This window comes from Megalopta genalis, chromosome 3 (genome assembly GCF_051020955.1).
Source record: "Megalopta genalis isolate 19385.01 chromosome 3, iyMegGena1_principal, whole genome shotgun sequence".
Lineage (NCBI taxonomy): Eukaryota > Metazoa > Arthropoda > Insecta > Hymenoptera > Halictidae > Megalopta > Megalopta genalis.
In genome coordinates, this window is record NC_135015.1 from 31,738,379 (window position 1) to 31,753,413 (window position 15,035).

At 51.1% G+C, this 15,035-nt stretch overlaps 1 protein-coding gene across 1 annotated transcript in view; it reads left to right on the forward strand.

Annotated features, from left to right (window-relative positions):
* Positions 1-728: 728 nt before the first annotated feature.
* The window catches only part of LOC117218178 (uncharacterized), a 56,627-nt gene continuing 42,320 nt past the window's right edge, over positions 729-15,035 (forward strand). The window contains exon 1 of the mRNA XM_076520603.1: positions 729-2,297. Within this exon, the coding sequence (XP_076376718.1) occupies positions 1,409-2,297 (889 nt within the window). The 5' untranslated portion in view covers positions 729-1,408. The remainder of the gene's footprint in view (positions 2,298-15,035) is intronic.

Below are 15,035 nucleotides of genomic sequence, written 5' to 3' on the forward strand. Positions count from 1 at the left end.
ATGGACTAAAATCCAGCCTCTTACCTAAGACAGAGCTTGCAGCGGAGGAAAAACAGACTCGTAGGATCCGCGGCCAACCTCCTCGGACCTTTCCAGCGGAGCCCCCACTCGCATGGTGCGCCTTGGCGTGAAGATACACAAAGTCACCTCCGAGGAACATCGTCGGGTGAACACTTTTCCCGGGTGTTCCTCCTCCTGTGGGACGAAAGAAAGCTCGCCGAGGCGAACGAAGACGGGAGACGGGAGACGGGAGACGGGACGAGCAGCGAGAAGACGGTGGCCGTGGAAGAGGGATAGAGAGGCTGGCCTCTGGAGGGGGTCGCGACGTCGCGAGGCGTTGTGAAGGGGTGTAGGGTGGAGGGTGGAGGAGCGGTGGGCCGAGGTGGGGGCTCCAGACGTATTAATTAAACGACTCATTTTCATCGCACGACAAAAACGTGAGTTTAACGCCCATCGGCGACTAATGCGTCGGCCCTCTGCAGCCCGCCGGTACCCCGAGGAATCGCGGTAGCGGGCTCCGAGCGGAGCCGAGCAGAGGAACGGACCAATCGCGCGCCAGCTAATGCCCGCCCAGACTCGTCGTTCGCGACGCTTCGCCCCGCCCACCGTCGCTCGGACCTTCCCCCCACCAAGAACCGCGGCGAACCGGCCGGTGGGGATGACGGGTGACTCGCGGCCCCCACCACCGGCCAAGAGCGCCTCGTTTAGCCTGTAATTTGCTCAAACACTAGCAAGCTCTCGTGCCAGAAACATCCGTCAGAGCCGCGGAGCTCTGTGGCCTGCTGGAGTCTCGAACTGTACGCGGCCTGCACACTCAGCCAGTTAGCTCCAGCTTAGGCGACACGGACACCGGCTGCGTAACCGTAACCAGCCCCAGGCCCCGTCGATCGCGTCTAACACGGTGTGCAGCAGCCGTCCCGAAGATCGGCTCTCCCGATGGAGAGCTGGTTGCCAGTGATTGTGTACCGGAGTGCCGTGTATTCGAAGTGGTGAACACACTCTGCGCCTCGCCTCTGATGGTTCGGGGAGATCGCGGACTCGGGTGATCCTCTCGGGGGGCGACGTTCGCCGGTAATCGACTGTCGCAAGATGTGTGCTCGCGGTGCAGGGAACTGAGTGTCGCGCGAGCGATCGGATCCAGTGTGTTCGTTCCCGGACATGTTACGCGTCGATTAGATCGCGTTCTCGATCGGACAGCTCCCGCCAGACGTCGCGAGTGCCAGTTGGCCGAGTAAACGGCGAACGGAAAGGAAATATCGGCAGTGGATCGAAAGTGTTTCTAGCCGTTCGAGCGACACCCGAAGCGGGTGGTAGCAGGGATGCGGCGGACCTGACTCCGCGTAGCCCGCTCGTGATCCTGCCGACCCACCGAAGCGCGTCTATCCGCCAAGCGTACGATAATCGTACGATGATGCCGCTCGCGCCGACGCCAATCGTACCGGTGCCCTCGAAGCCGAAGATCGGCTTCAGCATCGACTCAATCGTGGGCGGCGGAGGCCAGGGCGGTCGGGAGGACAGATTGGACCGCCTGGAGCGGGTCGAGATCGAGAGGGATGGCAGCCCGATGGACGTCGAGGGCTCCTCGTCGCCGCGGAGTCGTCGGGTCACCGCCAGATCGCCCGGCGCCCATTCCGAGGGCTCCGACAGGCCCGTGTCACGGAGCTCCTCCATAGAGTCGTACCCGAACTCGCGGAGGACGCCCTCCCACAGTCTGCATCACCATCACGGCAACCACCACGGCCATCACCATCACCTGACCGCCGCCACGCACCTGGACTTCAGCAGGACGACGGTCCACAGCCACAGCGGCGGCTCCACGCCCAACAACAGCCCCAGTCCGCCCCACAGGATATCGCACGGCGACTCCCCCGTCGGCGCGCACCCTCAGCCGCCCCCGGGGGTCGTCCGACCTAGTCCCAACTATCTCGCGCCGCCGCCGGGCGCGGCGACCGCGGCCGCCGTAGCCGCGGAACAGCTGAAATCGCTGTACGGCCTACCCGGACACGGCCCAACGGGCCCGCAGACCGGCCAGAACGAGTACCACACGCAACAATTGGCGCTGGCGGCCAATCTGGCCGCGGCCCAGCACTTCCAAGCGGCGAACCTCGCGGTCGCGCTACAGGCCCACCATGGCGCGTCGCCCCATGGACCGCCGCACGGGCCCTACCCCCATGGCGGCGCGCCCGGCGGACCCCATCCGCCGCCGCATCCTCATCAACCGCCCAGAGATAGTTACCCGCTCTACCCCTGGCTGCTCTCCAGGCACGGGCGCATCTTTCCGCACCGGTTTCCTGGAGGTACGTACCGTTTTTCCTTGCTTCGGAACAATACCAACCTCGGGATCGAGGTCCACCGGGAATTGGGATGTTCCGCGTGGAACCCGGAGATCTTATCTGACCGAAGAAACGGGTATCTCCGGGTTGTCGAGGGAAGGACGAAATGGGCGACGATGGCGGCTTTGTTGGGATATTGATTATCGAGTTCGATCCTTCGGGGCTCCTACCTTTTGTTTTGGGACTTGCTGCAACGTCGTATGTAACTTAAGATGCTTGGAAAATCACGCGATTGCTCGCAGTCCATCGGCTTTTGGTCGCTGTCGAGTAGCTGTCCATGTTTCCGTGCAACGTCGTAGCCAAGATTTTTATCGATTATCGAGGGAAAGAAGGTTCGAAGCGCACACGTTTCTCGGCACAGCGGCGAATTAATCGTCACGGACGCGTTGAAGTCCGTTAGATCGCGGTCCGCTTGTAACTTCGCCGCGACACACGCTCTATCCGATTACGACACTTTAATGCCGCATTGCTACCGAGTCGTGGCTCCTTGGATCGATCGCGGGCCTCACGCTTCTCGGCCGTAGAGACAAGCTTCCGAGAAACTGGCCGCAAGAACCAGTAATTAAAGTCCGAATAAAGCGGCGCTCGGGCAGCAGCGACAAGAGGAGATTATCTGTTCGAGGAGCAGTCGCTGAAAAGAGCTTATCGATCGGCGATTAATTTCCGAAACGAATCCGCACCGTCAATGCCTCTAATTACCCGGGCCCGCGCGCCGTCTCTCGGACAAAAAGCGACGCGGCCGAATCGCGCGCGTACTTTCTCCACGGGGCCGCGGCGCGATTTCTTCTCGCGAAGCTCGCGAGCCGGCCGCAGCGACATTATCCGAGGCGTATTTCTCCCGACGCGGCGAGTTCCTCGAATTCGATTGGGTCCGGTTAATTGCCGGCTTTAACGAGACCGTCGCGGGAAAAAGTGGCCCGCGACCGGCGATCGAGATCGAAGGATCCGACCCGGCTAGACCACTCGGGCCCGGCCGAGCAGGGTCCGGCCGAGTTAACTCGTCATTTTCAGGCGAGTTAATAAACTCGCGCGCCGATCCCTCTCCTCCTTTCTGTCCCTTTTTCTTTCGCTTCTCTCCCCGGGGCTGAAACGCGCGCGACCGGTTTCCTCGCAACGATCCTCGAAACCGTGCTCTCTCGCTCGGGCCCGGCGCGCCGCGCCGATGTAAACAGGCCGCGGAATCGCGCGTGCACGAGCTGCCGCACCAGCGAGAGAGGGAATTCTCTCTCTCTGTCTCGGCTCGGCACGATAATTACGCGTAAAAGTTGGTAAATAACGGCGGGTCGTAGTAAAGACGTTACGCAAAGATTTCGTAACCGGGTCGCGCGCGCTGGTTTTGTAACGATCCCGGCCGAACGGCCTCCCTCGTTATCGGCCACGAGCCACTCCGCGGCAAAAACACCGCTCCTCCGAGCGTAATTGATTCATTCGGTGCCCCGATAACATCCAATTATGAATTATCCCGCGATACGGGATATCGTAATACGCGATACCGTTCCATCCAGTCATCGCGCGACGACGACGACGCGCCGTCCCGATCGGTACGGTGAACCGGGGCTCGCTCTCCGGGAAAATTCGATAATCGAACAAGGAAATCTTGTGAAACCTGTTATGAAACTGCTCCTCGGATGCTCGCCGAGATTTCGTGTTACGTCAGTAACGCGACGCGTGCTGACGAAGTGGCGCCGATAAGGGCTGGAGTTCAAAGTATGTATTCTGGATCTCGGTCTCGCCGATCGCGTCTTCGCAAGATCTTCGCAAGAATCTTCGTAAGAATTTTCGTAACATCGCGATCTGCCGAACGACCGATCGATCGGTTTCAAAATCCCATCGGTCTCCGACGTGACAGTGCTCGAAACAGTTGGAAGAAGCGACTCGAAAGAGACGCGACGCGGCACAAGCTAGTTACCGTCAATTTCGCAAATTAATATCGCGCAAAACAACCGGCAAAAAGTTAATACCCGCGGACGTGGAGACGTTAACGAACGACCGATCTCCGTGCCGACGCTAACGAAAAGGTCTAGATAATAAAACGCCCGAGGGGCAAACAGAGGAATAAATTATTGTCACTTTCGCAAATTAATAAGATGTGAAACAACCGGCAAAAAAGTAATAATACCGCGAGGCGGATAAAAAAGAAATATTCCATAACGGAGGACGTTGAGGTCTCAATCGGTGTTTCGCTTCTTGCCATCGCGCGCTCCGCGGCCAATCTCATCGGCGTAAATCAACCGTAATTAACCGGGACACGCGGAATTACCGTGGATATCCCGGTCGTGATACCTCCCGGTCGCGCGAAATCGCGCAACGTTCCGCGGTATAGATTTTCCCTCCGTGGCTGGCGTGGCCTTTGTTTTTCGTGGGAGAACACACGGGGACGAAGAAGATGCGGAGTAACGTTGCGCGCGAGCATTCGCATGAGATCTCGGGCTTGTGGTACTTCGAATTTTACGGCTTGTCGCCTCGTTCATCCGTGGCTGCCAGTTAGTTTTATCTGCGATCACGGCTCGATCATAAATCATCAATCGTAACTTGTAATGGTCTAGGCATTAGCGATGGAATTTTGTTGCAGACGATGCTCGTTTATTTATCGGCCGTAACTCGCGGACTCTTTTGCTCGTCGAATATGAATTACCGGGATGGTTTTTTTCTCTTTTTCTTTGTTTATCCACGCCGGGAAAGAAAACGCCGTACGTCCGGAGAGAAGTCGCGTTCGTTCTGTAAATTGCTCGCGTGATTTGTGCCCCGAAGTTTCAATCATTCCTCGGAATTGTTTCGCGGCGTTCCTTCGGCACCGCGGGCCAACGAGTATCCGCGATTAGCGCACCGCGGATCGCTTGCGTTTATGACGCGAGACCGAGTACTTACGACCGAGCGCACGCCGTTCGAAATCGACGATTCTGATCGATCGATTAATTTATTGATCCGAGCGGCTCGTGTTTTCCGGCGCGCAACGTTTCCAGATCCGCGGCAGGTATTTCGGACGCGTTGAAACCGATTTTGCGAACAGGTTGAAATTGTAAAACGGTCTCGACAAAATTCTAAACAGCCTCGAGATCCTCGATCGCTTAGGGAACAACGATCCTTTTAGCAGACCGAGAGAATCTGCTTCCCACAAATTGCTCGCGAAGAACCCGCATTTCCATAAGCGGCCGCGGCCGGCATTAATTTCGTGTTTTAAGCGTCGCGAGAAGATCGAAGCCGGGAAACGGTTGGGGGAAAAAAAATGCGCGAACAATCAGCAAGACCATATAGCGGAGGCATCGTTGGCAAACATGGCGACGATTTTTTCGCCCCGGGAACGAGTTTCTGGACGCATTTCTCTACCGGGTGGCGGCCGCTCGCGCCGTATACGCGATCCCGGTAAATTTATGGTAATTGTCTCCGCGAGCCGGAGACGTTTCGCCTTTTCCCTCGTTTCCCGCTACCGGTTGCCGCGTCTGACCTCGTAACTAACCGCAAACGAGCCTCAATAATGCCTGATTGCCACCCGATTAGGTATCGGAGTCCCTCGAAGACCGCGTCCCGGCTGAAAACGGGCGTCGCTCTTATACGGCACCGGAAGCTGTCGCGGACCACGGTCCCCGATGATATTTTCCGGTGTTCCACCGGGAGCCTCTCGATCACGATTTTTCGATTGAGCGATTAATCTCCGCAGTCACGAACGTGTCCGGCGAACAAGACGCCGAGCGGCCGCTTCGCGGTGTTCCTTAACGAAAAACGAAGCTCGAAAACGGCCGGAATGACAGAAGCGACGGGATCGCACGCCATTGGACGACACCGGACCGTAATAACCGGACCGTTCTCGGATAATGACACTGGCCGAACATCGCCAAATTCTCCAAATTATCGGTTGTGTAATACGAGAAATGTAAATTCGACGACGGAGATCCGACCGTTTTTTCACCGCCCGGAGACTTTTCGGACGCGTCACGAATTTGCGGTTCTCGCAGGACGATTACACGGGGCTTTTACCCGAGCTTTTTGGGATTTTGTTTTTGCAGAAGTTCGGCTGTTTATGCCTGTTTGAAATGCCGTGGATCGCTCGGGTGCCGATATTTTGTCACGATTGGCTCCTTAGGCTAGATAAATACCGCAGAAATGATCCGAATTTGTTGGTACCCGATTCGCGAAATTCTTCTGCAATACAATGTTGATTGCATTGGTGAAACGTATTAAAACTCAGAAAAACAAGACAATGCCTCGCACAATGCATACATAAGGTACATAATGTCAAATCTCAAATCAACCCTGTCACATTTAAACGAGAAGTGCAAATATGAAATTTGTTTAAAGCAGTAATCCCTATTGTGAACTTCTAAATGACATATCATTGTATTAAATTCTTTTTTCATAGACTGCAAAATTTATGAAAATATGACAAGCATTAAATTGTTATTGAGCACGATTACTGAGGCACGGTAATCGGAGCACAGTGTTCAGGGTGGGAGCACAGTAACCGAAACGCAGTAACTGGTACTCGTAGATCATAAGCTCACGGTAACTGGCTCCAGAGTTTTTTCTCTGCTTTCTCCTAATATTCAGAGGAGAGATTTGATACTCGCGCGATGGGAAAATTATCTGTCGACGAAAGAAACCTCAAGTTATTAAGCAACGCCGCTCGAATCGGTAAAGCTGCGTTTGCCAGCGAAAACTCGACGAATGCTGCGAACAGGTCACAGCGATCGGCTCCTCAATAAATTAACTATGAAAAAAGGCGCGTCGGACAAGCGAGGAGAAACGGCTAACAGAATAATGGACCGTTGTGTGCCGGTGATCGCCTAGAAAAGGGGTATATTTCACGCGTAACAGGCTAATGGACAGGAATTCGAACGGAAGGCAAAAGGCGCCGGATCCGACCGCTCGGGCAACGGTCCGCTCGAGGTTATGCTCACGATGAAACGTCGTCCACACGGTGTTTGTCCCCTTCTTTCCCCGGTAATTGAATGTTCCGCGAGTAGAGCAATCGCATAACTTCGCGCCAGGGTATCCGGTAGGGGAAAGGAGATCGCGCGAGATTTCACGCGTCTCTCGCGGAGCAAGCAGCTCCGCTCGGTAAAACGATATCGAAGACGCCCGCGAATCAGGTGATCGCCGTGCAACGAGCAACGCGCGACGCGCGCCGGCTGTGCAGAAAAGGCAACCGCTTATCTAGCAATTAGTCGGTATCGATAATTACCGGCCGTGAAACCGATCTTCCGCCCTTCCATGCCGCTCGCCCGGCTGCATCGTTCCGCTGCCATCGCCGCCGCCGCGCGAACCCAACGTTGGAATTCTCGGGTGCCATTAGAGGCTGCCGCGGCTTCGTCTCGGCCAGCTGCCACACCGTGACATTGTGGTTAATTAATGGCAATTTCAGGCTGCTAGTTTCGCGATAAGCAAGCGTTCAGGAAGCGACCCGATCTTAATGACCGGTCTCCTTAATTTTTCTTCATCGGTGCATTTCGATCCCTCGCAGATACTCGCCCTTCGATCATCCTCTCATACGGGTTTGCCGTTTTCATCGAATTTTTAATTGCCCGTGTTAATCGGAACTACGCCGATAGAGATGTCCGGCACGATCTGTCACGCGAAGAAAATATTCCTCGCGTTAACAGGCTGATGTACGAATGTTTTTGCAACGCGTTACAAGGAGTCGTTTCGTCTTTTCTTTTTTTTTTGTAGCGGCTCTTGGAGAACAAGAAGTTGCAACCGGCAGAGGAAACGATACGCATACGGGTTAATTGGAATTTACGCGAGTTTACACGAATTTAATGGAAGCCCCGGCGCCGGTAGCGCGAGGAACGATTAAGATCGAACGAATAATTCGATAATTAAAGTCGAGTGTCGCGAACGGGTCAATTCGGCGGGGCCACGGGGTTGCGTAACGCCGGCCCGGTAATTTATTGCGCGGGGCGAACGAAACGTGGCCGTGATTTAGGTTAATTTAATTGGAAATTATGCCCGCGACGATAACGCCACAATGTAGATAAACTTGACGTAACGATTCGTGACGAATTCGTCCCGCGGCTCGCGGCTTGGCACCGACTGATTTTTTAACGACATCCGCGAACACCGAACGAACAGTTGCAATACTAATTGCCTCTAATACCTGTGGTTGCGCAAACGGAATGAACGTGATAGCGGGCCGAGCCGGTTTCCAGCGTCGACACTGTTTACGGGGAATTGATATTACGAAAGGGAATTACCATTGTAGTTAAGTCACGAGCAATTACCATTAGCCATTCCGAGTAATTACTCTTTTGTTAAGTGAAACGTGCGAGACGCGGAACGGCACGGATCGTGAACGAGGCTTCTCGCTAGGCGTGAACGCCGGGGCCCGGTAGGCTTGAAAATGGTAATTTAACGGCGTGTTTGACGATGAGTGACAGTTTCCGAGAAACGGTCGCTCCGCGGCCGAGACTACGGCGGAGCCGCATTGTTGCGGCGGCCGAGGATGCGTCCATTGACACGCTCGAAATGAAAAGGAATTCATTGTCGGGCGCCATTGTCGTCGCGCGGCGCTGCACAATGCTACTCTTTTCGCGATATTTAACGGGATAATAATGGCACGCCCGCGATCATTGAAATTACACACCGAGCACATGTTTCTCCTCGAACGGCGCGCGGGATGCACCTATTAAAATTTAACCGACAGCACGAAATGCCACGGATAATGAGCTAATGGCCGGCTTAGAAGTTGGCACGAGTGATTCGAAGTGGCCATTTCACGCGCGGCCTGCCCTTGCGAAACTGCTGCTGAATTATCGCAAACGCTGATTCTCTAAACGCGAAATTGTCTTCTTGTCGGTATTAGAATCTCGGTGAACGATCGTTTCGCGCGGCATTGTCGGAGAACGGCGCAGTAAATTCTCCCTAATTGACGCTCAGCTTGGAAACGAAAATGGACAATATGGGAATAATCGTGTCTCCTGTTCCCAAATTGTCAATTAGGGGGAATTTACTGTGTCTACCTTCTTCGAACGACTTTATCCGAGCCAATCGTGACGTTCCGCACTCTCGGGCATCTTTCGGATAACAGTGATCTCAGAAAATTGCACTGTTCACTGCTACCGGATCGTGCTTTGTGCAATAAACTTTAATCGGAGTCACAATTCACGTTGCTTTTGTTCACAATTTAATAAACCTCGAAATACGATTACAATTATAATATACAAAAGAGATATAACACTGTTTGATAATGGCCAGATGAGTCGACGAATCAACGAAATTCAAAATATTGTTGTTCAATCTAAAAATATTGCTCTTAGCTCGTTGAAAGGATTAAAAATTGAAACGATTAATGAACGCGAGATTCGTGTCTTGCAGTTAATGCAAAGAATTTTCAGAGACCTCGAAATACATTACATAATTACAATTATAATATACAAAAGAGATATAACGCTGTTCGATAATGACCAGATGAATCGACGAATCAACGAATTTCAAAATACTGTTATTCAATTTAAAAATATTGCTCTTAGCTCGTTGAAACGATTAAGAATACCAGTAATGAATGCGAGACTCCAGTGTCTTCAGAAAAATCTGCGATCTGCTAATTAAACAGCAAACATATAATTTTCAGTGTGAAACAATAGCTTCCCAAAAAGTCGACGTGAAACTCGCACTCAGCCCAAAATAGTTCGCGTCCAACGATCCAACTAAAAAATTGTCAGTCGCTTTGCCACGACTCTCGTTTCATTGAATTTCAGTACCATTTCTCGGCCAATAAGACAAATTGAAAGTCCACGGGGGTCCGAGTGAAATTCGGATAGAAAGTGGCCGACGAAAATCGCCCGCGTTCCGAACGTGGCCGCCGAGAAACACCGTCGAGCACAATGGCGGAGTTAATCAGCATTATTAAAGCGTCGTTTACCCCCGTGACGTCCTCGCCGTGGGGTGTCCGCGATCGTCAATGGCGCTCGGTAGCCCCATGGCAATTTTTTGTCGAGGGACACCGTCGACCTCACGGGTCCCCGTGTTTCTCGCACAATTTTCTCTTCTCTTTTTTTTTTGGTTCTCTTCCGCTCCTCTCGATTCGTCGATCGAATGACTTCCCTGTCGGTGATCTCGTTCGCTGACAATGACGCGCCATTTTTTCCCACTAGATCCATTGTGAACGCGATTGACGTCTTCATTGAGCGGATCGTCACACCCGATCGCTGCTCGATCGGTCGATCCTCTTGTCACGGTTAAATCGTACACTCCGATGATCCCGGTTTTTATCCGACGTTTCATTTCGGTGCCATTCGAAACTTCTGGCGCGACGTTCCCTTCGACGATCGTTCGTTTCCTGCGAGATTTCTGTGTTCGCTGTTTCGCGGACACGGATCGACGTTGCTTCAGGAATCTCTGTCGATTTAGCTGACGCGATTTATAGTAGCGATCAGATGATCCAGTTAGCATGATCAACCAGTTAGCTGTGGCGCCTTCTTTTCAGAGCGCGCGAGAATCAAGCGAGTATACTCGTCGAACACAGCTAACCGGTTAGCATGGTAGTAAATACGTAGCTATGATTTTATAAGGATTTTTTAAGAATTTTCAAAATTCGATTTTCCAGCATATTTTTATCGGCGACAGTCTCTCTTTCATGACGTACCTAAGTGGAACTCCGTGCAATACGAATCGATCCTGCAGGATGTTTTCCAATGCGGAACAATAATTCAGAACGGCTGTTAATCAATTCCTCGTAACGTATCAATGGTTTACGTTGGCAGCGCTTTAGTTTCGGGAGAACGTATACAGACGGTTCGTCGAGTTAACGAAATTTATGTTACACTTTTGTCACGGCCGTGCGCCGTCGTTTGTATCTGTCGTAGACATCTAATTATACATTCGCTGGCCCGTGCACGGGCAAATCGAATCGCGCGCAGGTAAAATGTGCAAGACATCTGGTATTGCCTACCAGCATCCCCTATCACGCATCGCACTGAAATTATAGCCGCGCCGATAAATATTGTTGGTCGTTGCGGCAGATAAGATCGAAACGCCCTCAGAAATGAGTTATTAAAATATTTCCCGCGAGACAAAGGGGAATAATAACTCGTTCGAATATCTTCGAGTTGTGCCGGCGCGCGCGCGCGCGTCCGATTAAATTTTATGCAATCGCCGCTAATCTTAATTAAAACGGGTACATATTCGGACGAAATTCAATTGAACGCCGGGCCCGGCGAGAATTCACCTGTACACAGAGATTCAGCTCGTTCAGCTGTGTCTCGTCGCTTGGAATATGTATTGCAAAATTAAACGAAATATTACTATATAATTAGCATACCTGCGTGTACAGGCTGTTTCATAATTCGTCATACCAAACTGGGCCAGCTAGACTCCGTGGCTGGAAGTAAGACGTCCCTCGTCCTCGAGAAAATTGAATTTGAATATCAATCGTGTATACGTGTACCTAATTAATAACCGATCATTATGGATCGTTAATACGATCGTTTTGCATACGCGATAAGATGTCAGGGCCTGTTTGCTATCGGGACACGATCGAAGAATATACCGAACGCGGGAAGATAAAATAATTAGTGTACTTTTCGCTGAATTTTGCTTATTATTTTTCGCCAAGGTGTTGACCCAATTTGTACCATGAATTATGAAACACCGCGTATACGCAAGAATTTCGAATGCCAGATGTATTTACACGAACGAACTGAAAAGCCTCTGGATTAATAAAACATTTTCCTTCGTTCTCGGGATTTAATGAAAACGGAAATTCGCGCGCGGATTTCCAATCTATTTGCCCGAGCCTGAGATATCGCTTTATTAATGCAAGGAAATAGGAAAGGATCACAGAATCGTCCATTAACAGGCATTCCGGCTGCCGTTGTCGCGCCAATTATTCGACGTCTTCCTACTCGCGGCAATTAGGCACGATCACCGTCGGCTCGTATGCAAATCGCGGCCATTTTCAATTCCGTGCGCGCTATTGAAAAATCGTCTCCCGATATCCGGCGTCGTCCGCCGTCTCGCCGTCCGTCCGTCTGTCCGTCCGTTCAGGTAATTAAATAGTAATCGCTCATTACAACGGATCGCCGGTGAACGACCGGTTTCGATAATCGATTAAAAAAAAAAAAACGTCGAGGAAAGAATTGCCCGCGACGACGCGGAGATATTCACTTTCCGTCCGGCGTGAAAAGAAGCGAATTCCAGTCGGCTCGTATTTTCGCACCAACACAAAGAAACCAACGCCGGTGGACAATTTACTACTCGACGCGATGATTACGCTTCGCGCAGCCTCGTTACCATAATTGTCAATGCGGAAGATCGGCAAATGAATCCATAAATCGCTCTTACTTTGTTCGCGAGGTGCGCGATAAAATATACACGACGTTCTATAAGAATTAATCGTTAAAAATAATAACATTTGAGAGTCAGAGACTGCGAATTTTGTATACAAAATAATAATTCTCTTCGTTAATTGCGAGATATACGAATTATATAGACATTTATGCATTTTCTGAATAATATCAGCGAGTCGTCGGCAATGCGATATCTTCGAGTCGTTTAAAATGATTCCGCTGTTTTGCACTTGATTCGCTAATACTTGCCATAAACGCATGAAAATCCGCGGTTCATTCGTAAGAAATGATCCGATCGATTCTATCGCGTCACGATAAAAATGACGGAAATTCTAAATTCGGACTTGTCACGGTGCTCGGCGCGTTTTATACGGGCGAACCTTTGTTCGACTGGTCCCCTCTCGTAAAACGCAGCTAGAAAATCTGTTTTACAGTGAAATATCGCAGCCCGATCGCCGTTAATCGCGCAATGGGGAGCAGGGAGCGCGCGAATAATTCGGCTCGCTTCGAATAATTCGTGCGCAGCGCGGTCAACTGTTAAATTGAAAATACCGGCTGGCCGATCTTTCGCCGAGCGAAAATGGTTCGCGCGATATTTGAGAATTCTTATATCGGCGGTGCCGCGAAGTTCGATTTCCATCGGAACGACTACCGGTTTCGTCGAGCGACGGATTGTTTATTGGTACACCTTCGAATTAATCAGACCCGGCCGGCCCGCGGCTGATTAATCGTCTTCGCCGGAGCCTGTCGATTCAAATGGTAATTCCGCACCGGTCTTCCCTTGTCTCGCCGAGCATTACCAGGCTCAAAGGTCTCAATGAACTGCGGGAAAATGCGTTTTCTGCGACGTGGTCGGACTCCGCGACGAGCTGGGCGTGCTTCAATGGGTCCGTGACGCGCTCCGACCGTCGAGCAACGCCGAGAATCGCGCGCTTCTTCCTCGAAATATCGACGATTCGCGCTCGAAGAACTTTCTCGGATCGGCGACGCGAATTCGCGAAGCGTTCGATGACGAACTTCGATTCGAACGATTTCATCGAGACGCGGCTGATCGGGAAAGTGTCCGGATAATAGAACAGTTGTACGCTAATCCTCCGCTGATTTGTACTATAATTAGCGTCGTCGACGGATCGTGGAACGTGCTCGGATAACGAAGAATTCAACAACTTATCGTATAATAATTTAATAATACATTTAATAGCAATAAATTTATCGTACGCTTCGATGTGCAATAATAAAGTGGCGTTAAATCTGTTCCCCGATAGAATTCCTAATCTCGAAAGTACCGTAATTACCAACGGTCTTGTCCTCCGAATGCGAGTTTGTTATCGCGCAGCTACTGGAGACAGAATTTATGGTCGCCAATCTGGTTTCGCTTGAACTTTGGCGAATATCGTCGGGTATACTGAAACAGCGGAGACGCGCGCGATAAATAAATAGAAACATCGCCGCGGCGGTTAATCGATCCGCCAGTCGTTAATCATCCGGAAAAGTTGCGATCAGAAAGAGAGACCGGCGCCGTTGATGGATTTTTCAAGGAAACGAGCGCGTAATAAGCCGCGAGTATCGCGGATCTTTTCGTGTACGATGTAGAAATTCTGAAAATTTCACGTTGCCGGCCGTTCGGCGAGCAGTTCCCTTTAATACGCTGAAATAATTCAACTGCGAACGCCGCGATCACGATGGCAATTAATCTTCCGTTACCTTCTGAAAAATGGACTCGCCTCTAAGTATTGTAACTTCGTTTAAATGGTAATTTTTTCCCTGGATCTCCGGTCGAAATAAATCTCTGGATCTCCCGTCCACAGCGCGGCCGCTGCGCCGGGAATTCCGCGGATCTCTTTCTCTCCCTCTCGCGCCGGGTCTCATTTTTAATTAGGGAATTTACGGGAAGAAATACGAAGCGGCCGTTTTCTCGGCGTGCTAACAAGTTTCGTTATTAAAACGACCATCGTAGAACGTCTGCGAACCGCAAACTATACCTTCTCGGGCCGAGCACGAAACGTGTGCGAATTAAAAATATCATTCGCCGGGCCACAGTTTGCCGAGGAGTTCCGTCTTTTGATTTACCGCGAATTCATCTGTGTCGCATATACACGGGATAAAACCCACCGAAACGAATTCTGTACCTAAAAGCAAGTCAGCGGTCGACCAGCATAATTAGCAGACTGCGGGTCTTTGTGCGGAATAAAAATCGTATTCGTGAATTGCAGCAACCGGTTGTCCGGTGGAAACGCCTTCCTTTCTTCAACAACTTTGCTAACTTGAAAATAATACATATAATGACACTCAGAAATTCTCTTAATTTGCCTACAATTCTTAATTCGATGTACTCATTTCTTTTTTTTTATAAATCCATAAAATCCGCAGTCTAATAATTCGTGTCCAACACCTTCCTCTCTTCAACAATTTTGCTAACTTA